This window comes from Carya illinoinensis, chromosome 9 (genome assembly GCF_018687715.1).
Source record: "Carya illinoinensis cultivar Pawnee chromosome 9, C.illinoinensisPawnee_v1, whole genome shotgun sequence".
NCBI lineage: Eukaryota > Viridiplantae > Streptophyta > Magnoliopsida > Fagales > Juglandaceae > Carya > Carya illinoinensis.
The window spans coordinates 4,968,581-4,994,460 of NC_056760.1; the positions used below are offsets into that span (position 1 = coordinate 4,968,581).

The following is a 25,880-nucleotide window of genomic DNA, read 5'->3' on the forward strand; positions in this document are numbered from 1 at the left end:
GGTGCAGCGCCGAGAAAGCAGCAACAGTAGCTTGAAAGAAAAGAAAGAAAATAAAAGAAAGACTTCTAACGTTTCAGAACCTCCACCAAATAACAGAAACCTAGATTGTTCTTCCCCAAATTTACATTGTTCTGGCGCATGCGTCCCTCACGATCGCTGAATTGAAATCATTGACGGCGATTCGTGTACGGAAGACGATATCTCCGCAGATCTGATTTCAAGAAAGAGGTTAACGTTAAACTCGATTTCTTTTTGGTCCATTTATTTATAGCCAATTAAATCGTTCAATTGAATGCATGCTGGGTGGAATTGTTTGATTTAAAGGGATTTGTTCCCGTCTGTTGGATGCGATCATCAGGCTATTTTCCCAATTTTGATGGGTTAGGGTTCGAAATATTTTCTGGTATCGATTTTATGTTCGAGGACTTGCAGATTTTCTTAGTATTTTATTTTGAAACTATGATGGTGGTTATATACATTATGTATGTATTCCTGCGTATCAACGTATGTATCAGAACTTTAAATATTACGTCGATAATTTTGGGAACTTGCAACATTTAAGGTGAAGTTGGTGAGCAATCGTTTCTGGACAATTTTTATTGTTTTGTAAAAAGATTGGATGCCTTTTTACGGTGTTTTGTGGGCTGAGATGGAGTGTGCTTATTAACCAGTTTTGCTTTTATTTTAAGGGAACATTGCTGTTTCCCTCTTGAGAGAAAATTGTACACGATCTCTTCCTTGACGTTCTATTACTGGCAAGACCGGAACATTATGTCTTGTAGACATCAGTACTGATGGTCCTTGCGGCCTAAAACTTAAAGTTGCTTCTTAGACATTGCATATGATACATTTAATTTATTAGAGGGGAAGTTTATCTGATTTTGATGTCGGTCCTCGTGGGAAAGTTATATATATATATATATATTGGCAGTGGGAAAGTTATAAAAGAAAGGTCGTCTATTACTATGTTTCTATATATGATTCGGATAAAATTATAATAATGATGGAAGAACCAAAAGCTATATGTGCAAATGATAAGAATTTTGATGTAAAAGTGTCCTGTGTACCTGGGTTATGCCTTTTATTTTTATCAATAAAATTTTCTTTTACCGATCTCAAAATAAGAGTTTGAGGTAAAAGCTTTGGTGAATCAATTGTAATTGTGTGACTGGGAGGACTTTCTTGTGCCAAAATACCACATTCGAATGACCTGCTAGATGTTTATTCACTTTCCTTTGCATGTAACCTCATTCACATTATTATTAGACAACTAAAAAATAGCAATTGTTACTTATCAAAAAAAAAAAAAAATAGCAATTGCAAATTGACGACTATTTATACTTGTATAAAGAGTCAACATATAATATGAAAGAATTGGATATTGCTCAAAAGATTTGACACGCTTTCCATTTGTATATCCATTTTCATAAATATCGTGTCTGAAGTTGTTCATGTGGTGTGGCATGTCATATATTAAAGATTATAATTGCCGTCTGGTTGTTTATTCATCAAGTTTGAGTCCCCTTTTGGTTTCATTTCGAGATTTGTTTTTTGACCGACTTGTAGCTTCTTTGCAGGTTAGATGTTGTATATTGCAACTAAAACTGCATTTTTCCGAGGTGAATTTCGTGAAACTTTTTTGATGTATGATGGTGGTCCTGATGGATAATTCTTTGGATCTTTCATCAAGGGAGCGTGCTCAACGTCTTTACAAATTGGTATGCCATTTCTTTCGTTGATAATTTATTATTTTAAATTTGTTTATAAATGTTAAATTTTGGACTTTCTTTCTTTTCATATTTATGACAGTGTCTACATAGTCATTCGTAGATATATTCTAGTCCACATGTTTTTGCTTCATCACTTTCGCTCTCTATCTCAACCCCAAGGGGTTGGCCCAAGTGGTGAAGGCCTTGGTCTTGGGGTCTCATTCCCTTCAAGGTCCAAGGTTCAACACCTCATGGGTGCAAACAATCCTTTGGGGCCACACCCCCTGGTGAAAAGCCAGCGATTTAACCAGGTCCGTGTAGGGAAACTTCCGAGGGTGCGGTGCACGGGACCGGGGTTTATTCTGCAGGGGTGGGTCCAAATGGCCCTGCCTTGGAGAGGTTCCCCGACATCAAAAAAAAAAAAAAAAACTTTCGCTCTCTATCTCTCTCTCTATATATATATGTATTCCTTTTCTTTTTATTCTTTTGTAATACAACATTTTGGTGTTTGTCACTTGACAACCTAGCCATCTTTCATGGACAAAATGCTAATTATTATTGGCAAGATGGTGATAGTAAGGAAAGAGGAAAGGAAGTATAGTAGACTAAGTTTATCATGTTTTGTTTGTGAGGCATTATAATTAAGCATCTCAGTTATTTATCATAAGGCATCTGTTATTAAGCTTTTGGTAGCTAATTGGTTAGGCTGTTCTAGCTGGTTGCTTAATATGAGCAACTTTTACCATCAATTATTTGTCCTTTTTGAGTAAGAATTATGAACATCTTTTTACTGACATGTACTGTGCTGTAGAATGTCAACTTGGAGAACAAACGCACGGGACTGGCCCGGGCGAGAATTCCATCAGATCCCATTGCTTGGCATCGGATGCGAGACAATTTCGAAGGAATTATACTTGAGGATCATACTTTCTCTGAACAACATGATATTGAGTTTGGTCTGTGGCAGTTGCATTACAGGCGAATTGAGGAGCTTCGTTCACACCTCAATGATTCTCTGGATTCAAATGGTTCAGCCACAATCCACGATGGGAAATCTTCTTCAAGACCTGATCGAATCTCAAAAATACGCTCTCAGTTTAAAACATTCCTTTCTGAAGCAACTGGATTTTATCATGATCTGATGTTGAAAATCAGAGGAAAGTATGGTCTACCCCTAAATTATTTTCCAGGTGATCCAGAGAATGAGTTCATAGTGTATAAAGAAGGAAATAAATCTGCTGAGATGAAGAAAGGCTTGATTTCTTGTCATCGTTGTCTGATTTATCTGGGTGACCTATCGCGTTATAAAGGGTTATATGGGGATGCTGATTCCAAAAGTAGAGATTACGCCGCGGCATCAAGTTATTATATGCAAGCTTCTTCAATCTGGCCTTCAAGTGGCAACCCTCATCATCAGGTTTTGCTTCTAAACCATTGTTATCATGATTTTATCTTACCTGTCCCATATTTTTCATATTTGATTTTCTTATCATGCTAATTTGTACTCTGCTTATTTCAGCTTGCATTATTGGCTTCATATTCCGGGGATGAATTGGTGACAATCTTTCGCTATTTCCGAAGTCTGGCAGTTGATAACCCATTTTCAAATGCAAGAGATAATTTGATTATTGCATTTGAGAAGGTATTGTTTCTTTAGCCAAAATGAGGTTTTCTCTCATGCATGAAGAAGTACGGCGGAAAATATGTGTTTATTTTGTTATTATAGGGTTACAAGACCTATTCTCATTATACAAACTGATACGTACCTAAGAATTATTTTATGGCTGGAAAACATTTAATAAAAATGGAGAAAAAGGATGGGGGTCAGGTGTATGGCTTTTTTATATTTATTGGTGCCAAATTACATCATACATTGCTTTTCCTCAGAATCGGCAAAGCTTTTCCCAGCTGCTTGATGATGGAAAAGCTTCCTCAATCAGGACTGCACGTGTGCGAATACATGGGAAAAGAAGAGGAAGAGGTGGAACAATGCCTCTCTTGAAACATGATAAAACAGATGTGAGATCTGCTAAGGAGAGTGCATCCAGTATATCTGATATTTCTAAAGCTTTCAGCATTAAGTTTGTTCGACTTAATGGTATTCTTTTCACTCGTACAAGGTATTTGCCATCAACATTTATATTTCTGGTGTATTTAAGATATACCTATGAAATGAATGCTTTCTGATATATAATATATTCTACAGTCTGGAAACATTTGGTGATGTTTTCTCTATGGTTAGATTTGATTTGCTTGAGCTTCTTTCTTCTGGGCCGGAAGATGCATACAATTTTGGTTCAAATGCTGCAGACAGTGGAATGATTATTCTTAGGCTTATAACCATTCTTATAGCCACAGCTCACAATGTTAGTAGGGAAGATGAGAATCAGTCGTGTGCTAAAATGTTACAACGTTCAGTTTTGCTTCAGAATGCATATACTGCCATCTTTGAGTTTATGGGGCTTATACTTGAGAGATGCATGCAACTGTTTGATCCATTGAAAAGCTATTTACTGCCTGGAGTGCTGATTTTTATGGAGTGGTTAGCCTGTCATACTGAAATTGCAGCTGGCAGTGAAGTTGAGGAGAAAGAAGCTGCTGCTAGGTCATTTTTCTGGAGTAATTGCGTTTCATTCTTGAACAAGCTCTTGTTGAGTGGCTTAATTTCTGCTATTGAGGATGAAGATGAAACTTGTTTTGTTAATATGACAAGGTATGATGAAGGTGAAACTGCCAATCGGCTTGCACTGTGGGAGGATTACGAATTGAGAGGTTTTCTCCCTCTCGTTCCTGCACATATGATTCTTGATTTTTCAAGGAAGCAATCTTTGGGAAGTGATAATAGTGATAAGGAGAGAAAAGCTCGCTTTCAAAGGATTATAGCAGCTGGAAAGTCTCTTGTTAGCATAGTTCGGGTTGAGCAAGAATATGTATTTTTTGATCCAATGCTGAAGAAGTTTGCGATTGGCAATGAATCTCATATATGTGATGATTTTGTGCTTACTAGTTCTTTGGAGATGCCTGTTTCGAATGGCATGGGACATTCACCGGTAAAGAAAGTGAATGTGGGAAATTTGCAGCCAGAGGCACAGCCATATTTAGAAGGAGAAGAAGAGGATGAGATTATTGTTTTCCAACCATCTGTGACTGATAATCATGCAGATGTCCTTGATCCCAAGTTTTCTTACAATTTTCATGCCCCTGGTGGCAATGCTTCCCTGGGTGATAAGGGATGTTGTATTGAATCTGTTTCAGCCCCACTTGGTGGTAAAATATCAGAGAGCACTTTAGATACTGATTCAATTGCCCCAAATGCTCCAATATCTCTTACTACCATTCTGCCCCCGCATCTGCAATCAATACAACCATGTAATTCAAAGTGGCTGCTGGAGCAACAAGTTTGTCTTGCCAATGGATTGAACAGTTTTTACTTAACAGAGAATAGGCTTGTCAGAAAACCTAGTTTGCAAGAACATTTTGAAGTTTTGCAGCCTGCTGCAGTCTCAGTTGCCCTCCCACAGGCTCTGGATATCAGTGCTGGCAATGAGCTTTTTGCTCAGGTTTCTGACTACAGGATACCATCCAAGTTTGATTCAACTATGTCTACTGGAGCCAGCTTTGATAGTCTCTCTCTCAACTCATCAATGACCTTGCCAACAAGTTTAAGAAAGAATCGAATGAGCAGGCCACTGAGGCACTTTGGTCCTCCACCTGGATTTGGCCCTGTTCCTCCAAAACGAGCGAGCGAGTCCTTGTCTGAGACTACTTTGGAGAAAGAGACTTTGAAGCTGGATGATTATAGCTGGCTAGATGGATATCAGTTGCCATTGCCAACTAAGGACACTGTGTTTGACAAGCCTATCACTCACACTGCACAATCGTATCATCAAGCAAGTAAGGGCAATACGGGTATGATACGTTTTCCATTTCCTGGAAAACAAGTCCCAAATTTGCAAGTCCAAATGGAAAACCAGAAAAACTGGCAGGGATATGAGGCTCCTGATCATCTAAACGTATACCAGAGGTGGCAGCAACAGCAGCAACTTAGTAAAATAAATCAGGACTTTATTCCTATGCCAAAGCAGCATGAAGGACAAACTTTGTGGGATGGCCATTTCTTTGTGTGAGGTCATTATGAGAACATATATGGTAAATTGTTAATCAGAATTTTTTTTTTGTAGCTTTTTGCTTCCGAGTTTCTATACTCTCAAAAAAATCAGTGTCACTATTTCATTTGTAAATATTTTACCGGGCAGAATTTGCTAATTCCTTTCCTTTTTTCAGGTTTTGAAGAATCTACTGTTGTGATCAATCCTGTGGGCTGGCACAACACTAATTCAGCGTCACCTTTTTGCAGTCCTGCTGCCATTTTTATTAAGCTTTGTTGGAGAGCATGTCGTGGAGTTTTGCAAGTGCCTGCCTTTGAACAGGTCTCTTTCTCCCTCTCTACCATGTGCAATTGCATAATTTTTTTTCCCCAGTGCAGGTGCATTACATATACTTACATGTTCTGTATGAGGTAGTAATTTGCCTGCCGTGCCCACGATGTACATATCTGTCATGGGATGTAGGTATAGTGACAATTGAAACTAAGGTGAAATTTTGGTCAGAATGTAAAATTTTTTGTGCCACAAGTCAACCCACTCCCCATATCAGGGGGTTGGAGAATTGCAGTAGATTACTTTGCTAATGCTCTTATTAATCCATGTCCTAAATAAATTTTCTGTCTTTTTATCAGCTTGTGCTGAGCTCCCAAACTGGATAGGTGGTGATGAAAAGGGTGCAAGTTGGGAAAAATGGGAAGTTTACAGAAGAAAGCTGATGGTTGGATGTTGGTCACAAAAATTTGTACCCCGGCACTGGTTGGGACTGCCCAATGTTTGGATTGACATAAAATAAGAAAGCATGAGTTTATCCCACGTACTATTTCAAGGAAAAAGTTCGTTCAGGAGGAATGCTACTAGTCAGTGCATCACTGCTGTAGCAGGCAAGCGATTGATAGAAAGCTATGGAGGCAATTTTGAATGAGCTACTTGAAAACTTCCAGCTATCAGATTCAAAAAGGTTTGTGGAAAATAGCGTTTGGCTAAATATGTAGTTGGATTTGGGATGTTAGCCGTTAGGTGAAAATAAAGTATGTTATGCGAGCAGAGACGCATTTTGGGGTTTTTAGCTGTTTGGTTTTTAGAGCGTTTATGTTTGTCGGTGAATGCTTTGATCAATCGGAGCATTTGTTAATGGCAATACGTGGTTTTTGGTATTTCTGTTGATGTCTAGGTTTCATTGTTCAATAACTTACTGCCTCGTGTAGGAATTTCATCAACCGTATAAAATCCTTCCAAATTACGATCGAACAGAAATGCATAAAGTTTTCCGAATTTTCCCCTTTCTAGGAACTTAACAATATTTAACATTGCAGGTCTTGCCGAAGCAAGATCCTCGTAATCTCAAAAGCTCTGACCTAAAGCAACTTGCAGGAAAATTCTGTCTGATTTCTAAAAATAAAACAAGAAAACGAATCCAAGCTTAAATTCAGCAATGTCTTAGCAGTTAGAACGGTCTCCGTTTGGACAAGAGATTCGAGTGAGGCAAAAAACATGCTTTTCATTTCTTCCCCAAACATGCTTACACGATAGGAAAAAATTATTTATCATCATCTTTTCAGCATTTCTTGATGTGACATAAATGATAGGCTCACACATAAAACATAATATATAATCTTCAATCATTTAATACCAAATCATAGAATGATGAGAGGATGATGATAAATATAATATATAGTCTTCAATCATTTAATATAACATCATATAATAATGAGAGGATGATGATAAAAAGAATGATAAATAGTATTACTCAAGATGCTTTTTTAGAGAGAGAGAGAGAGTACCTTTTGAAACATCTCCCTCCTTGAATGCTGTTCACATAAAACTCAACCAGCGGAGAAACTAGCTATGGTTTCTCCAAAAATGTTATTTATTTGAATTATTATATTGTCATTGACTTATAACCAAGTAATAACACAATAGATAGTTTTTTTTTTAATCCTTTTTGTTCCATCTCCTAGTGATTTCTATTTCATGTGATGGTATTGGCGTGTTTACGGCTTTGTCTGCAGTTTTATTTTCCAAAAATTCTATATATATAGTTATTTTTGTGTACTCTTTACTACTGCACTAATTTATTTTCTATCATGCTCATCTTTATCACCAAAAAAGGGAGAAAGAAAAAATAATAATAAAGGAGAGGACCAATGTCAATGGAACAAATAATTAATAAGTTCATCTTCCCCATATACAATTCTCAATTGAAAGCAGAAAATACAAATCACATACACGTGTTTATCTCATTAGACCAAAGAATTGATCAACATAATAAATTCTGTTGCAGTTTTACAACTAGATGATACACTTGTGAGTTGTGGCGCTCCTGTTTATAGCATATCTGTAATTAGCCGAAACATATAATTATATTATCTGTAGATGTATATAAAACGAAGTAAAGCATATAATGGACAAAAAGAGCCAATCAAAACTACTTGAAAGATCTGTTTCAAGTGTCTTCGGCAAATATGTGAAATATGAAATCCCGGAAGCGCCTTGAATATTGCCTTGGATCAACAGCAGATATGGAGGTGGGGTCGTATTGGATGGATTTGTATGCATGTTCGATCTTCTTGCTGATGTCGTAGTCTTGAAGTATGTCAATTATTCCAAAAAACATTACAACCTCGTAATACTCCCCGGTTGGTTCTCCGAGGATCTGATATTCATAACCACTTTGTCTCACAGTCTTTTCCACCCGTGCAGGCATGTTCAAGCCAAGCTTAATACTAGCCCATCTGCAATACTCAGATACACCATTATATCAAAACATCTATCTGTAGTTTGGAGGACAACGATCTAGAGCTGTTTTAATGTCTTTTAGTTGTATCAAAGTCGTCATTGTTGGTACATACGAGGCCTATCCTTCAAAAACCAGTTCATTTTATTCTCCGTGGTAAGAGTTTTGTTCTCATTTTGTACTCCTGTTACAGTCCGTGATAGATCTGTATCGTATGTTTTCTGATCGAAAGTAGATCATGGACATGTAGAAATATACTTGTACATCGTGAAGATCTCACACATTGACTATTAGTAATGATTTAACATAGAAATTTCACCTGGATGGATCAAGAAGAATCTGGTCCATGTCTGCTCGTGAAAGACGAGCTGGAGCTCCTTCATCCTGGGAGTCACCTGCAAGAAGGACAACATTCCATTGTTGTAAGCGAAAAGCATATGTGTGAGATTATGAATATATAGAGGATAATCATATGAAAGAGTGAAAAATGACCAATAGTTGGAGTCCGGGATTGGGAAGGAATCAGGTCACCAGCAGGTGATATTTCTCTGAAGTGAAGACCCACCAAAAGACTATAGTCCATGATTCTCTCCTGCTCGAGAAATTCACAATCCCTATCAATTTGCCTACAAGAACAAATGTACATTTAAGAAGGCCAACAAAGAAAATGAAAGAGAAGAAAAGGAAAGGAAATTGTGCCCCATGTGTTGGCAATGGTTGTTGTTGACATGATGGGAACTGAATAAAGCAATTAGAGATTGAAGGGCCTTAAACTACATCACCTGCAAAACTCCTGAAACCATGACTTCTGCAGTCGGAATATGAAGTTTAGATCAAGGTCTTTAAGGATAGTGGTGTCATCAATCTCTGTCTCAGACTTATCTGTTGTGCGGCCAAGGGAAGATCCCTTCAAGTCATAGCGTCTATGGATGGAATATTCAGTACACGTGAGATTCCCCATGATTATGAACCGTACCTATATAATCAATCACATTAGTTGTGCGCATGTAAGTGGTGGTGGACTCAAAAGTACTTTTTATTGCTTGTTATGCAGAACCAAACACATACGAGTTGATGCAGCTACTAAGTTGATAGTATGATAGTGTTCATACACTCATATTACTTGATATCGAAAGAAAAAATGGGAATTGATGGCCTTGTCACATTCATGCAAATTTCTTGCACAGGTTGCTATGGGACTAATAGCAGTTTTACCTTCTTCTGGATGGGCCCGGTTAACTTAACACAATGCAGACCATAAAATTTGGTAACTAGAGTGTTCTCAAAGGCCCGGAAATGGTTATAATAAGCTGGAAGCATCCTTAAAAGCACCTGTGCAAATCAATCACCGGATTAAAACCGGAAAATAGTGTTTCAAACGACAAATATGTGGGTAAAACTCTGTACGACTCACTTTTGCTTCTGCCTTTTTTATAGTCTTTATCATGTAGCGGTCATCGTTGGTCAAGTAAAAGAAGCTACCACTTTTACCAGGAGAGGAGAGTTCCCGAAGAGCATCATTTCCACAGATCGATATCATGTAATCAGCAGGGTCCACATTGAACAACTTCCTTAAAGTCCTAAAGATGAGAAATGATAAACATTTAAAGATTATAATAACAAAAAAAAAAATCATCTGCTTCTGCCTTTTTATAGTCTTTATCATGTAGACTAAAGGTTGATATGATCCAATCATCATCCTATCAAAGTCTTTTATTGGATCCCCCTCCTCTTCTCAAGACAGTCCTCTGATTCAAGTCCTGCTCCCACATGATGCTCAGCAATACTCGATAACCCATGATCCAGTTTGGAAGGCTCTACTGCTAATTTTCGACAGTGGTAACCAAGCATTAATTGCATATGTGCACTAGAAAACAGACAGCAGAAACAATATGTAATACCTGAACACTAATGGGCAGTAATCCTTCCATCTAAATTCACAGGACTGGTGTGGTGGGGTGTACTTGGATCCTTCAGGAGGAAATCTCGTCCATACTTTTTCCTTGGGGTCAAAAGCTGAAGGCTTCAAATCAAGGGATGCAGCTGGAGCGGGTCTTCCAACAGAATGCCTGTCCATCAATCCCATAGTGAGCGAAAAATAATAATATGCAGTCATATATAAACTAAAACTCATAGAAGGGAAATTTTAAGCTTTTTACCTGTGAAATTGAAGTAGGAAAAGGAAAAAAAAAGGTATGAGCCTATTTTTTTCCAGTTCATAAATTTTGTATCTTTAGAGCAGTCACTTTTGTTCATTAACAAGTGAATAAGAAATAAAGTTTCCTTAACATAAGAAAACATGCATATATGATATACCATTGCAGCAAGCAAAATTATAATGGATTGAACAACTTCTCATAATTCTAGAATTTGAGTGAGAAGATCAAATGAAAACAGAGTAAAAATATGAGTAATAAATACCTGATTCCCAACTGCAAATTGAGCATGAGCTCATAATTCTTGTGCCCTTTGCTTATTGTCTCTCCTTGTCGCTTTGCTTTCCTGGGTACTTTCATTGATAATCCGGGGTTTCCCCTTGCATCATCGATATGAAGACCCAACAAATCATCCTCCAAATCTCTGCTCGCCATTGAATTCCTACGAGCAAAACCACTAGATTCATCCCTATCACCATCCCACATTTTCATTCTGCTCTCCACGCCTACGCTTACCCTTCCATCAACTGACATTCTCCTAGGCCTAAAACCATCCCCGGACTTCGATGACCTCCACACTGCAAGCTTCTTTTGTGATGGCAAAATGGAAACCTTCTCTCCAGGACAAATCCTGCATTCACTCAAATCAAAATTGTACACATCTTGAGGATCCCATTCAAGATTCGCTTCTGGGGATGACCCTGATGGATAATAAGTCCCATTTCGCTCACTTGGATCCTTACTCCAGTTCCCCACATAAAAACTCCCATCTGGCCATTTGAAAGTTCCATTCCCTTTAGGCAGCCCATCTTCCCAATACCCATCATATCTGTTCCCATTAGTCCAAATAAATGTACCCTTACCACAAATCTCTCCGTTCCTCCATTCTCCTACGTAATGGTTCCCACTCTTCCATTGATACCTCCCTACACCTTCTTGCAAACCTCGCCGCCATTCTCCTTCGTAACAATCCCCATTGACACAGTTCTTCACGCCATGGCCATGCTTTAAATTCATGATCCATTGTCCCTTATAGGTATCCCCGTTGGACCCCGTATAAGTACCGGTCCCATCCATATAACCGCTCTTGAACTCGCCCTCATAGGTAGCACCGGAAGGCCAGCTAAACCTACCTTTCCCCATAGTTTTGCCTCTGAACCACTCTCCCACGTACATGCACCCGTCGGTCCAAAGGTACTTCCCCTGTCCATGGGGAAAGCTGTCGGACCATTGGCCTGTATAGTAGTCACCATTGGGGAGAACCTTGTCTGCATGATATATTTCGCCGGTGCCACTTCCACTGTTGTCATTGTCATCATTGTTGTTGTCGTCGTCATCGTCTGCATGGGCTACCGATATCGTGCCGAAGAGGCTGTTGGCACGTTTTTTTGCAGCCTGTGTCTTGCGCAGCGTGGCCTCCCATGCCTTTAGAACACCGCTTTCCTTGCTCATTTTGCTATGCTTTTCTTCCTTCTATTTGTTTTTATTCACATTCCCACTCTCTTTAGAGAGCGATTTTTCGACGCAAACACGAAATGGTATTGGATGATACTTGTTCGAGCGAAATCATGAAGACCCAGATGAAAAAAATATATATCAGAAGTGTATTGTGCAACAATGCATCGACAGAGAAGGATCAGAAAATGTTGAATCTTTCAATGTCATCTCTTTATCTATGTTTCTCTGTTTTTCTAAAGGAAGCGAAAAGAGCGATTGAACCAAAGAGTGCCTTTTCTTTCTGAACCAGAACAACGGGTCATGGAGGCGTTAATTTTTGGTCTCCAAAATTTTCAATTGGTTGGGGTAACGATATTGTCACAGCTGGTATACCTAGTATTCGTACAATGTAATGTCTAGATCTGGACACTTGTCACTAATGAAGTGGGCAAGATCGACGTTGCTGTGCCGGATCGAATTCTTGCTTTATTTTCTAAAGCTGTGTCGGATTGAACTTGTTCAAAAGTTCAAAACTAAGATTCGCGTGTCCTACTTCTTTAAGTTTCTCTGTGATGACTTTTGACTCAGAGCCCACGAAACGCCTCCCCCCCACCCCCCGGTCTTTGTGATTCAGAGAGACTGAGACTCGTTCATCTCCTACAACCTCTACAAACCGTGACAGTTGGAGAGAAGCGCGAAAAGCCAGCTGATGTTTACTGTTCTTGGGGTTCGCTCCCTTACAAAAATAGGGGAACTTTGATTTGCTAAATTAGGATAAGACTCGAGAGAAGTTAAAACCAAACCAAAAAGAGTCCTTTCCTTTCTTTTTGTTTTTCAAATTAAAAATCAACCCGCACACTCATCAGAATGTTCCTATGGATAACAAAACGGTCTCTAAGATAGATATATACCAATAATAAAATGGGGCCAGATCGAATTAAGTGTTACAAAGAGTTCATTTGATATAGATCAGTAGATAGATAAACGTGAGCATGAACACAAACCGATCGAGTTTAGCTTACCTCCAATAAATATATAACAGAGTACCAATATTGCAATAAAGAGTGAGTTGGGTTACTACCTTTATATTCTTTTTCCCCCTAAAGTGATTTCTGTATGGCCATGTTAGTGAATAAATCATTCAGCCAAACCCAAGTTTCTAAACGTGTATTTCTATGTCATTGTTAGACTAATATTAAATATAATTTTAAGGTATATAGTCTCACGTATTCTATTTGAAAAAATAGGACTCACTATTAAAAAAAATAATTTTTAAAATTTTTTAAGTGAATCAAATTTATCAAAATTTTTAAAAAATGAGTATTCGAGACTTACACAACCTAAAATTGCAATATCATTTTTTAATGAAAAATTATACTCATCGTCCCTGCACCACATACCACGCATAACTTTTTATTTATTTTTTATTTTTTTCTCTTACCAAATATATGGTGCATGAATGATAGTTAAAAGAATTCAATTAATTTAGTAGGAATAAAACAAAAAATAAAATAAAAAAAAGTTTAGTGTGTAGCGTGAGATGATGAGCAGTAAAACTCTATCTCAGTTGTTAATAGATAAGTTTTGCCGGCTACATGTGGCTGCTAGTTGTTGGGATAGTTTGCATGCTTAGAGTATTGGTATCGGTTTGGTCAAATTCATCTTTAAATTTGGCTAATATCAACACTTTTTTGTATTTTTCTATTACATCTTAATTCAATCTCCACATTGGATTAGCCATTCATTCTTTATATAATAAAATATTATTAAATTAATAATTTTTTAATTTAATTTCTTTTATCACATTTTGTAATTCTACCAATTAAATGTTAATAATAATTATTATCTAATTAAATTAATATTAAAAAAGTATTATTAAATGTTAATAATAATTATATTCTAATTAAATTAATATTAAAAAAATATTATTAAATGTTAATAATAATTATATTCTAAATGTTAAATGTTAATTATATTTTAATTAATTTAATTTATTTATTTGAAATGAGAAATTAATATTTTAATATTTGATGAATGAATAGTAGTTTTTCATATTTAGTCAATTATTGTAGCAAAAGTTCAAATTATTTTAGATTTATCCAATTTAATATGAATGATTTTTTAATCAAATTATGTAAAATTTGACCAAACATCTCATTTGACCTGATGAATGAGAATGCCCTAGTTAGAGGTCACACCTTGGACGTCGTACGCTTTATTCTACATGGGAATGAAAAACTATTGATCATTTAGCCATGAATAAGAGAAGCACACACATATTGCCATATATCCAATCCATGAGATCGTAAATATAACAAGCACTTCTTAGCAGAGATTATCATGTATTACAGTCGACTAAGACCCTCGCTCATGCTGCTCAGCGAGGCATTATGTAATATATTTCAATCAGTACTCAGGGCGCGCCAATAAATTATGAAATCAACTGAAGAAAACCCAGTAGTTCCAATATTGTAATATGATCTTAATTTCATAACTTGTTAAGTGTTGCCAGAATCAAGACAGTGACAGAAGTGATGGCTGGGATGAAAATTTCATTAGGAATTGCCCGTGGCAGTACTCCTTGCTTGACCATCAATGCAGTTAATGGGACACCAAAGATGTAGAGTGAATCCTTTATTCCAATGCCAGTAAACCCTGTGCCCAAAACCACTTCTCGGAAGATCTGTTGAAACTCATCCTTCGTCAACTTTCCTTCAGCTCGGTGGTGATTCTGCAGGCAGCATTAACCATATATAATGCATAATTTTTAATTAAACATGCATGCATGCATTCATGTGCTTGTTAGCGGTCGTTAAAACTTTTATGGACTTATATAGCATTTATTACGATAAGCTTTAATAATTTGTGGCAAGGGCTTACGTCAAAGGCGAGCCGGAGTTTCCCAGCCTCTGGTACACGAATTTGTGTGTAACCAAGTTTTACATTGACTTGCCTGTCAAAATACGCCAATGCATGTTGTCACAGACCGAAAACTTGTTAGAAAATTATGATCAATATTGTACACGAATTAATTAATGTGTTTATATCTGAACAAATATCTGATATATCTATATATATATATATGGAAGCAAATTAAAGGTTGATGATCATTACTCGACCGTTTCGCATACTGCCCTGTAGAAGTCAGCTAACTCCCACTTCTTGTGGCTGGAATTTTGAAAAAGCTTATCGTAGCAATCGTCTAATATCGGACCGATTTCTTTGCCCTTCTTTTCTTCATTTCCTGTATAATACTTAAAAAGGGTTACTCATTCTAATAGGAAAATAAGGAAAAAAATAAAGACTTGATTTTTTATATGGTAACTACGATTGAAGTGGAATACAAAAGGTTTATTGGGAAGTGAAAATCGAGATGTGCCTAGCTAGTAGGAATTGAAAATCGAAGCGTCTTTCATTCAAGAAATGGCCATTTAAATAGAAGGGATCATCGGGTGCAATAGATGGATTTGTGGATGATCAACATGGGTGAAGTGGAAATTTTAGTGTTGTAATTAAAATAACAATAGGATCACTAAGGAGCCAATAATATAATAAAGAATTAAGGTAATTAAGAAAATGCAGTAGAGAATGCGTATATAGAAGAATCACAGGGTAGGATGGTTCAAAGACCACCATGATCAAGGACATCCCAAAATTGCATTCATTTTGAAAATGAACTCTCTCTGTCTCTCTATATATATTATATCTATCCGTTCACCAGCTATATACAACAGGGATATATATATATTCTTAATTCAGAAAAAAAAAAAAAAAAATTAAGGACGGATCAGAAATGGCAAGAGAAAGATAGAGGAGATATTCAAAAATCGATAGTATCTATATATACCGGAAGAAAATTTCGTCATAGCTGTGCCCATCTTTCTCTAGCTTCTCGATCCTTTGAAATGGTTTTGTGACAAGTAATATTATGAGTCCTAGGGATCGACAAGAAATGAATTTCATATATATATGTGTGTGTGTGTGTGTTTTATCCGATCCAAGAAACAGGAAGACTTGCCTGCAGTTGGCCGGAAAGAATATATATGTTCATTTCTTAGGCAAGAAGCAGACTCTTAATTAGGGAAGCCTTATCGTGCAAGCTAGAAGACAACTTGGAGAATCCATTCAAGTACTTGATGCTTGCTCAAGGAATCACATTCCAACTCCTATGGATTTTTTTTTGTTTTTGTTTCATCTAGTTAAACAGAAAATCTAGCTAACTTTTATATATATATATATATATATATATATGTAAGGTCATTATCAAATGATCATTGACTGGGATGGTATTAGTATATAATTCCCAAACTTATGGAGCCTTCGATGTCAAGGGAAGCGTGTGGGAGGAGACCCGCTCTACACAGTGTCTTATAGTTATTTTTCCATGATTTGACAAATCAATTTTCCTTTGCCAGTTTAGGGACCCTTTCCCCTATTAACGTTTATGCTAAATTTGTTTGGATTATGAGATTTGAGAGATCACTCACTATCTAGCTTGATGAGTATTTTGAAAAAAACTGTTGCCGCTTATGTCCCTATTTCAATAATGTGTGATTTTTTCGGCAGCCCTTGAGAATTATGCAGGATTGGTTTGGGAAATCCCGGTCTTCCAATTCAATTGTAGCATTTAATGACCTCGGTGCCAACAAATAGTTATCATGCTTATTGGTTTGCAGTAGTCCAGTGTGTATATGATAAGGCATATTGAACCCCTAACATTTGAGACTTGGGAAATGCGAATAGTTATCATGCCCAAACGGATATTTGTTTAACAAGCAGTGATTTTAGACTCTCGTCGGTCTTTTTCTCATTTTGTGGCAAAGTGACTACTGATTCTTATACCATCACAGCATCACCAAGCTTTGGATTTCTTAGAGTTGGTTCAAGTGCCATATATTCAAGCTTTGATGATCGTAGTAAAAGCAGTTCAGACCTGGATGGAAAGCCTCCTTTACTTTCTGATCAGGAAAGAATTCATCGGAAGGAAAACTTGAATAGGATCTCAAGAGGTCAGTCATCGTTACCAGAGAAGGCCTCATTTAAAAAGCAGCTGACTGGGGAGTTACCCATTGGTCATGGTTGTAGCTTTACTCAGACTGTCTTCAATGGTAAGCCTCGTTAATGGTGTTCTGTTACTGTATAATTAACATATCCGAGCTTCCTTTTGATATATGTTACACTCTACCAGTACTGATGCTGAGATTCCTGATATCTGTGAAAAAATTGTCAAGAAATAATATTCATTACTGAAAGAGAATGTCTAATGTGGTAGAAATCAAAGGTTCAACTTTGATGTTTCTCATACTAAGGAAATCAAAGGTTCAACTTTGAGTAATAGCTCACCTTATCGAAAATCTTGTGAATCGGGCTTTTGTCATCTGTTTATGCTCTTCGATTTGAACTTCTACTTTCGGCGGCTCTCTTTGGAATGAATTCGTCACATTGCATTGTTTTGTGGCAGGAGTTGATGTACTGGCTGGTGTCGCCGTCTTTCTACACCTTACACGGTGAAAGAAGGTGGCTGGGCTAGTTTGGTGGTGCTAGTTCTTTTTGCAGTTATGTTGTTACACTGCCTCCCTCATGAGATACTGTTTTGAGAGCAATAAAGGTATCATAACCTACCCAGATTTAGGAGAAGCTGCCTTTGGAAGATTTGGACGTCTTGTCATATCTATGAGTTGCTTATAACTTTAAACAGAAGCACGATATCTTGTTTATAAGTTGCTCGAGGATAGTTCTTTACAGTGATTGATGGCAAATCTTTGCTGCTCTACTGTCATATTAACACATTATAGTTGATCATATTTGGTCGGTTCATAGCACATTTTAAGACACGATGATTTGACTGCATTAAATTCGTTCTGAATTATATGGTTGAGCTCTATTTTCTTCAGAATTTTTAAATTGGGAATATTGGGATTTGAAAAAGAGTGCACATATGTATTTATAGTCTATTTTACTTACATCTCGGTTTTCTCATTTCCAAAATCTCTGATGTTAGTGTATTTATGGATCTTTGTGCAGATTCTTTTGTATACTGAATTATATGTAAGTGGCACTCTGATCCTGATTGCTTGAACCGGATGTACTTGGTGCTTTGTCAGATTTTAGTAAGATTTTTTCCCATGTGTGCATTCCTATTGTGTAGAGTTTATAATTTTGGCAGGAGATAATCTTACCAAACTATCCCCTGGAACATCATTGGACTGGGCTGGTGTTCATCTGGACTCTCATTGGTTTGGAATTCTTAAGTGCCCTGATTGTTCTGCCAACTGTTTGGATGAGGGATCTCCACGTGACCTCATATCTTTCAAGTGTTGTAAACTTTTTCTGTGAGAGGTTCCTGAGATTGTGTATATAGCTGAATTCTTGTGATCTATTTTATAGCTGGTGAGGTCTTCGCCACAGTTTTGATAACCCTATGGGCTATGTGCATGTTTCCTTGGTACAATAGATGGCATTGGGTTCCATCAAATGCTCAAGTTATGAACTGGGGTGGCATTCCATTTCATTCCATTTATCAATTGTGTGTTTCCAAATATCTACCAGTCAATGGCGGACAAGACAAAATTTAGCAAAGCACTCATAATATGGTGAAATAACTTTGTGGTTCCCCTTGGGCGCACACCTACTTGCCTCTCTATTACTTGCAACTTATCTTCTCATTTCTGTGCAGGTTCCTGTTGCGTGTAGTTATATATGGGGGTGTTGCAGTCATGGGATATCTCATGTTTGGTGAGCATACATTGTCCCAGATAACTTTGAACATGCCACCACATGCTTTTGTTTCCAAAGTTGCAATTTAGACAACCCAAGTCTGGGATTCTTTGAAGTGGGATTTTCATCCATGTACATGTGTTGGTGGACATTTATGTGGGGTTTCTAAACTTAGATTTTTTTCAATCTGGCAGGTTATTAACCCTTGCACTAAATATCCTTTTCACAAATACTATCCTTTGATTGAAATCAAAGGTGTATTTCTTTAGCTATTTCTGCATTTTTTGTTTTGGCTAAATTTGATTCCTTAACATTGAACAAATATTCTCTGTTGATGAACGGTTCATCATGAACCCTCTGGCAAGGAGTATAGAGGTGCTGCTGCCAGTTAAGAGTGTGGTGTTTCGTTCTTCTAAGAACAGCTTGTTTTTTCGGTTTGTGCAGCTTTTGATCTTCTTCCCTTTTTTGGTAAATATTTGTACTTCGACTTAAAGAAAATACTTCAGTTTTTTCAGTTTCATCTTATATTTGGTTAAAAAAGTTATCAAAACATCATCTGCAAAATCATACGCTTCTGGACATAAATTAATGTTATATGATTTTCTCTAAATAACTCATTTGCCTGACGGTTGGCTATATAAAACTATGGAATAGCCCTTTAGATCAGTTTTACATTTTGACCACGTCATTCCAAAGTCAACTACAAGTTGCAATGTGATAGAGGTGTGAGGGTGATGTGCATACAACATGCCCAATGCTTGTGATATTCCAGTGAACTCTTGACAATAACTTTTTCAAAAATTTAATGTGCAGTCATTTTTGCGTACTCCATTATACACTCCACTAATGTGATTGGCTGCGTTATTTTTTTTAATATAAAATAACTATCTTGACTAATCACATCAGTTAAGTGTGTAAGGAATACACAAAACGAACTGTATGTAGCATAACTCATTAGAACATATTTATAAGGAGATCATTTTGTTTTGGTTGCAGGTCTTCTGATGGCTTTAATGGGTTCTCTCCTTAGTATAGTTGAGGTAAGCATACAACTAAGTTCGATAAATACATAGTTGCAGTTTCCATACCAAACTTTGTAGTTGACTTCATTAAAAAAGAGTTTTGTGGACAACATGACATAAGAATATTTTAGCTTCCTAATGCAGCATGACATAAAACTAATACGTTTTATGTAGTGTTATGGCAATTAATTTTATTTGCTATTGTTATATGTGATCTGACCCCTTTTGTCTTTGTGACTTTTACCGTGTTAAATGAGTAGAAGATTCTGGAATGCTGAAGTTAAAAGCCTGAGTTGGTGATCACGTGTTCTGCACGTGACTCGTAAGCAGCATCAAGAGGAGTTAATCTTCAGCCGCAGGATCTGTACACGTGGTGCCATCTGTGCCACCATATATATGTATCGCTATGGGTCTTTCAGAAAACCTAATCTTCATTTTACATGTTTCAGCCGATTGAGTGAAAGCTTCTTCGAGAGAGAGAGCAAAGAGGGAAACTAGGGTTTTCACTGTTGTGAAGGAAATCTGTGTGATTCTTACAGTGAGATGAGAGATTTGTAAATCTTTGAGTGTTTCTGAGGCTTCTCTGTGAAGGACATTGCTTATCAATAAAGATCTGAGGCCATTCCTGCCGTGGACGTAGACCATTAGGGTCGAACCACGTAAATTGATTGTGTTGCTCTTTTCTTGCTTATTTTCTTGTTTACTTTCTGTCATTTCTGTTATTCTTTGATTATTGATCTTGCTACGGTTTTGTTTCTTGTTAATATTGTTCTGTTACAATCTGAAAATATTCTTAATCTATCTGTTATCTGTTAGGTTGAATATTTGTTAGACTGAATCTGTTAGTAGTCCGAATCTGTATATAACATGATATTGCTGTTAGGTCTAATCTGTTATTAGTGTTGGATCTGGTTGGTTCATGTACGTGAATATATTCTTGTTAAATCTTGCTTAATATCTTTATTTGAACTCTGTTTTAGGAATAGAATAAAGATAATTTCTAACAAGTGGTATCTAGAGCCTAGGTCGATGGGGACAATGAGGTTTGACATAGAAAAATTCACAGGGGATAATGACTTTGGGTTATGGAGAATAAAGATGAGGGCACTCCTAGTCCAACATGGACTTCAGGATGCCCTCTTGGGTGAAAGGAAGAAGGGTTCTTCCTTGAAAGGGGAAGATAGGGAGACTGTCAAAGAAGACATTCTCCAGAAAGCCCACAGTGCCCTAATCCTCTCTCTCGGGGATAAAGTCCTGAGAGAGGTGGCCACTGAGGACACTGCTGCAGGAATATGGTTGAAACTAGAGAATTTGTATATGACAAAATCTCTAGCCAACAGGCTCCACAAGAAAACCAAACTTTATACCTTTAAAATGAACCCTGGGACTCAAATAGGACAGCATCTCGATGAATTTAACAAAATCATTCTAGATCTAGCTAATATAGATATTAAGGTGGAGGATGAGGATCAAGCAATCCTCTTGATGAGTTCCTTGGACTCATCATATCAGAACCTTAAAGAAACCATGATGTATGGTAGGGATTCTTTGACTTTAGATGAAGTACAATCTGTACTTCATACTAGGGAATTACAAAACAAAGGTGATACCAAACAGGAACATGGGGAAGGGTTATCTGTTAGGGGCAGAACAGAAAAAAGAGAAAAGAAAGGCAAGAGTGACATCAAGAAATCTAGGTCTAAATCTAAGGGAAAACATTTTAAATGTTTTCATTGTCATAAGGAAGGGCATTTCAAAAGGAATTGCCCTGATAAGAAAAACAATATAGGGAATAAGATCAAAGAGGCAGGGGATGCCTCTGTGGTGCTGGAAGGTTATGAGAGTGCTGAGGTACTCACAGTAAGTGAAGTTGATTCTAAGACAGAGTGGATAATGGACTCTGGTTGCTCTTTCCACATGTGTCCAGTGAAAGAGTGGTTTGAAACCTTTTCTGAATTAAAAGGGGGACATGTAATCCTAGGAAATAATAAGTCCTGTAAAATCATGGGTATAGGGTCAGTTAGACTAAAATTACATGATGGTACTGAAAGAACCTTGAAGGAAGTCAGATTTATACCTGAGTTGAAGAGAAATTTAATTTCTCTTGGTATGCTTGATTTATCAGGCTGTACCTTCAAGTCTGAAGCAGGGGTTCTTAGGGTTACTAAAGGTTCCTTACTAATTATGAAAGGGGTTATTAAGAATGGGTTATATACACTGCTTGGAGAAACTGTAGTTGGGGAAGCTTCCTCTATACAGAACACTTTAGAGAATAAGTCTGTCTTATGGCATAGGAGGCTTGGTCATGTAAGCCAAAGGGGGCTTATAGAGTTACAAAAACAAGGATTACTGACTGAACAGAACCTAGGAAATTTACCTTTCTGTGAGGATTGTATCTTTGGAAAGGCAAAGAGGGTCAGTTTCAAGTCAGCAACCCATAATACTAAGCAAACCTTAGACTATGTCCACTCAGATCTATGGGGACCTGCAAGAGTAAATTCACATAGTGGAGGGAGTTATTTTCTCTCCTTAGTGGATGACTACTCTAGGAAAGTCTGGATTTATATTCTGAGGAACAAGAGTGACACCTTTGAAAAGTTCAAAGAGTGGAAATCTTTAGTGGAAAATCAAGTGGGTAGGAAGCTGAAAACCCTAAGGACAGATAATGGTTTAGAATTCCTGTCAAATGAATTTAATCTCTTTTGTCAAAAAGAATGAATTCTTAGGCATAAGACTGTGAGGGAAACCCCCCAACAGAATGGTTTAGCTGAGAGAATGAATAGGACAATTTTAGAAAGAGTTAGGTGTTTGCTGTCTAATTCAGGACTGCCCAAAACCTTTTGGGCAGAAGCTGCCACCACTGCAGTTCACCTAATAAATAGATGTCCATCCTCTGCTATAGGGTTTAAAACCCCACAGGAGTTATGGTCTGGAAAACCCCCCAGATATGACTACCTAAGAGTTTTTGGATGTGTAGCTTATGCACATTCAAAAACTGATAAGTTGGAACCTAGGGCACTTAAGTGCATTTTTATAGGATATCCTGAAGGGGTAAAGGGATACAAACTTTGGGTAGATGGACCTGGTAGACATAAGTGTATTGTTAGCCGAGATGTGACTTTTAATGAGTCACATATGGCTCGGGTACAAGAAACACAGCCAATCAATAATACTGACAAACAATTAGAAGGATCTCAGATTGAGGTGGAGCAGGATGACACTCAACCTGAACCTGGAAATGGTGATGACAGTGACTCTGAGGATCAAACCTCAGAGGACACAGGTCAAGGTGGAGCCAGATCTTGGAATCTGGCTAGAGACAGACAAAGGAGGGTAATTAAACCTCCTCAAAGGTTTGGACAGGCTGACCTTACAGCTTTTGCCTTGACAGTGGCTGATGATGTTGTTTACCAAGAACCTAGGTCTTATAAAGAGGCTATATCTAGTAAAGACTCATCTAAATGGCTCTTAGCCATGCATGAGGAGATGGAGTCACTAAATAAGAACCAAACTTGGGTTCTGGTGCCTAAACCTAAAGGAGTCAGACTCATTGGATCCAAGTGGATCTTTAAAAGAAAGGATGGTATACCAGGGATAGAAGGGACCAGGTACAAGGCTAGACTTGTAGCAAAAGGATTTACACAGAGAGAGGGAATCGACTTTAATGAGATTTTCTCACCTGTGGTGAAACATAGCTCAATCAGGCTACTGCTAGCCTATACAGCTTTTGAAAACTTGCATTTAGAACAATTAGATGTCAAAACAGCTTTTCTACATGGTGAAATTGAAGAAGAACTTTATATGCAACCTCCTGAAGGCTTTACTGATAAAATAAATAATAATCTTGTGTGCTTTCTTAAAAAATCTCTATATGGTCTTAAACAATCTCCTAGACAATGGTATAAGAGATTTGACACACACATGATTAGTAATAAGTTTAATAGGAGTTGCTATGACAGCTGTGTATATTACAAGGAAGAAAAAGGAATAATGATATATCTTTTACTTTATGTAGATGATATGCTTATAGCTTGTAAAGACCATGATCTAATTGATGAAGTTAAATGCATGTTGAAATCTGAGTTTGAAATGAAAGAACTGGGCCCTGCTAGGAAAATATTAGGAATGGAAATAGTAAGGGACAGAAATGCAAAGGTTTTATATCTGTCCCAGAAAACTTATATTTCTAAAGTCCTAAAGAGATTTGGTATGAACCTTTTTGAAATCTGTTAACACACCTTTAGGTCAACATTTCAAACTTTCTGTAGATCAGGTTGCTAAAACAGATTCTGATATTGATTTTATGAAACAAATCCCCTATGCTAGCATGGTGGGGAGCATAATGTATGCAATGGTCTGTTCTAGACCTGATCTAACTTATGCAGTGAGTATAGTTAGTAGGTTTATGGGGAATCCAGGGAAACCCCATTGGCAGGCTATCAAATGGTTACTAAGGTACCTAGTTGGCACTACTAATCTAGGACTGAGTTATGGAAAGGGTGTTGAGAAAGGATGTGAGTTAGTAGGTTATGTAGACTCTGATTTTGCAGGAAATATAGACACTAGAAAATCCTTAACTGGGTATGTGTTTACTGCTTTTGGAGGGGCTGTTAGTTGGAAGTCACACTTACAATCTGTTGTGGCCTTGTCCACAACAGAGGCTGAGTATATAGCATTGACTGAAGCAATAAAAGAGGCCATTTGGCTAAAGGGCATTGCAAATGAGTTAAGTATTTTTAATGGCAATATTTCTGTGCACTGTGACAATCAAAGTGCACTTCACTTAGCTAAAAACCAAGTTTACCATGAAAGGTCTAAGCATATTGATATAAGGCTTCATTTTGTCCGGGATGTTATAGAGTCTAAGATTGTAGGTGTGGAGAAGGTCTCAACTGAGGATAACCCCTCTGATATGATGACCAAGTCACTCCCAAGGTCTAAGTTCAGACACTGTCTGAACTTAATTAATATGGAGTCTGGAGTCAGTCCCCATTAGGGGGATAAGTGCAGGAATGAGCCAATGATGATAATTGATAATTTTGGCAAATAAATCTTTTGCCAAGGTGGAGATTTGTAGTGTTATGGCAATTAATTTTATTTGCTATTGTTATATGTGATCTGACCCCTTTTGTCTTTGTGACTTTTACCGTGTTAAATGAGTAGAAGATTCTGGAATGCTGAAGTTAAAAGCCTGAGTTGGTGATCACGTGTTCTGCACGTGACTCGTAAGCAGCATCAAGAGGAGTTAATCTTCAGCCGCAGGATCTGTACACGTGGTGCCATCTGTGCCACCATATATATGTATCGCTATGGGTCTTTCAGAAAACCTAATCTTCATTTTACATGTTTCAGCCGATTGAGTGAAAGCTTCTTCGAGAGAGAGAGCAAAGAGGGAAACTAGGGTTTTCACTGTTGTGAAGGAAATCTGTGTGATTCTTACAGTGAGATGAGAGATTTGTAAATCTTTGAGTGTTTCTGAGGCTTCTCTGTGAAGGACATTGCTTATCAATAAAGATCTGAGGCCATTCCTGCCGTGGACGTAGACCATTAGGGTCGAACCACGTAAATTGATTGTGTTGCTCTTTTCTTGCTTATTTTCTTGTTTACTTTCTGTCATTTCTGTTATTCTTTGATTATTGATCTTGCTACGGTTTTGTTTCTTGTTAATATTGTTCTGTTACAATCTGAAAATATTCTTAATCTATCTGTTATCTGTTAGGTTGAATATTTGTTAGACTGAATCTGTTAGTAGTCCGAATCTGTATATAACATGATATTGCTGTTAGGTCTAATCTGTTATTAGTGTTGGATCTGGTTGGTTCATGTACGTGAATATATTCTTGTTAAATCTTGCTTAATATCTTTATTTGAACTCTGTTTTAGGAATAGAATAAAGATAATTTCTAACATTTTATGTGTTGGATTTTGCTTTAATCCAGGCAATGATAATGCCGGCTTTATGTTTCCTTAAAATTGTGGGGAAGAAAAGCTACCAATGA

The 25,880-nt window shown here is 37.3% G+C and overlaps 3 protein-coding genes and 1 pseudogene across 5 annotated transcripts; 2 read left to right on the top strand and 2 right to left on the bottom strand.

Annotated features, from left to right (window-relative positions):
- Nucleotides 1–6,969, top strand: LOC122275775 (protein SMG7-like). Of its 3 annotated transcripts, none has more exons than XM_043085009.1 (8): nt 1–228; nt 1,567–1,718; nt 2,521–3,126; nt 3,229–3,351; nt 3,597–3,829; nt 3,916–5,858; nt 5,994–6,139; nt 6,448–6,969. In XM_043085009.1, exons 2-6 carry the CDS (start codon nt 1,647–1,649, stop codon nt 5,834–5,836), a joined length of 2,955 nt encoding a protein of 984 aa, XP_042940943.1. In that variant the 5' UTR covers nt 1–228; nt 1,567–1,646; the 3' UTR covers nt 5,837–5,858; nt 5,994–6,139; nt 6,448–6,969. The 3 variants fall into 3 exon arrangements, with proteins under 3 accessions (XP_042940943.1, XP_042940944.1, XP_042940942.1); XM_043085010.1 differs by having other exon boundaries at nt 1,578–1,718; nt 3,952–5,858; XM_043085008.1 differs by having other exon boundaries at nt 2–228; nt 1,578–1,718.
- A 991-nt stretch (nt 6,970–7,960) lies between these two features.
- On the bottom strand, nt 7,961–12,799 carry LOC122275527 (phosphatidylinositol 4-phosphate 5-kinase 4). Its single transcript, XM_043084627.1, has 8 exons — nt 10,971–12,799; nt 10,451–10,618; nt 9,964–10,129; nt 9,765–9,881; nt 9,332–9,525; nt 9,042–9,175; nt 8,869–8,944; nt 7,961–8,547 (listed from the first exon to the last, which is right to left on the bottom strand). The coding sequence occupies exons 1-8, from the start codon at nt 12,155–12,157 to the stop codon at nt 8,259–8,261; spliced, it is 2,331 nt and encodes a 776-aa protein (XP_042940561.1). The 5' UTR covers nt 12,158–12,799; the 3' UTR covers nt 7,961–8,258.
- A 1,630-nt stretch (nt 12,800–14,429) lies between these two features.
- On the bottom strand, nt 14,430–16,149 carry LOC122276991. The gene is made up of 4 exons (XM_043086870.1): nt 15,990–16,149; nt 15,257–15,386; nt 15,023–15,095; nt 14,430–14,873 (listed from the first exon to the last, which is right to left on the bottom strand). Exons 1-4 carry the CDS (start codon nt 16,018–16,020, stop codon nt 14,631–14,633), a joined length of 477 nt encoding a protein of 158 aa, XP_042942804.1. The 5' UTR covers nt 16,021–16,149; the 3' UTR covers nt 14,430–14,630.
- A 571-nt stretch (nt 16,150–16,720) lies between these two features.
- LOC122275969 lies at nt 16,721–25,880 on the top strand (annotated as a pseudogene).

Excerpts from the sequence above, each read along its gene's own strand:
- LOC122275775 (XM_043085009.1), top strand. The coding sequence starts at position 1,647 with ATGATGGTGGTCCTGATGGATAATTCTTTGGATCTTTCATCAAGGGAG. Across the intron at positions 3,127-3,228 it reads GTGGCAACCCTCATCATCAG|CTTGCATTATTGGCTTCATA; the intron begins GTTTTGCTTCTA and ends TGCTTATTTCAG. Across the intron at positions 3,830-3,915 it reads ATTCTTTTCACTCGTACAAG|TCTGGAAACATTTGGTGATG; the intron begins GTATTTGCCATC and ends TATATTCTACAG.
- LOC122275527 (XM_043084627.1), bottom strand. The coding sequence starts at position 12,157 with ATGAGCAAGGAAAGCGGTGTTCTAAAGGCATGGGAGGCCACGCTGCGC. Across the intron at positions 10,130-10,450 it reads TACTGCCCATTAGTGTTCAG|GACTTTAAGGAAGTTGTTCA; the intron begins GTATTACATATT and ends TCTCATCTTTAG. Across the intron at positions 8,548-8,868 it reads ATTCTTCTTGATCCATCCAG|ATGGGCTAGTATTAAGCTTG; the intron begins GTGAAATTTCTA and ends TGAGTATTGCAG.
- LOC122276991 (XM_043086870.1), bottom strand. The coding sequence starts at position 16,020 with ATGGGCACAGCTATGACGAAATTTTCTTCCG. Across the intron at positions 15,387-15,989 it reads TATGACGAAATTTTCTTCCG|GAAATGAAGAAAAGAAGGGC; the intron begins GTATATATAGAT and ends AGTATTATACAG. Across the intron at positions 14,874-15,022 it reads AACTCCGGCTCGCCTTTGAC|AATCACCACCGAGCTGAAGG; the intron begins GTAAGCCCTTGC and ends TGCTGCCTGCAG.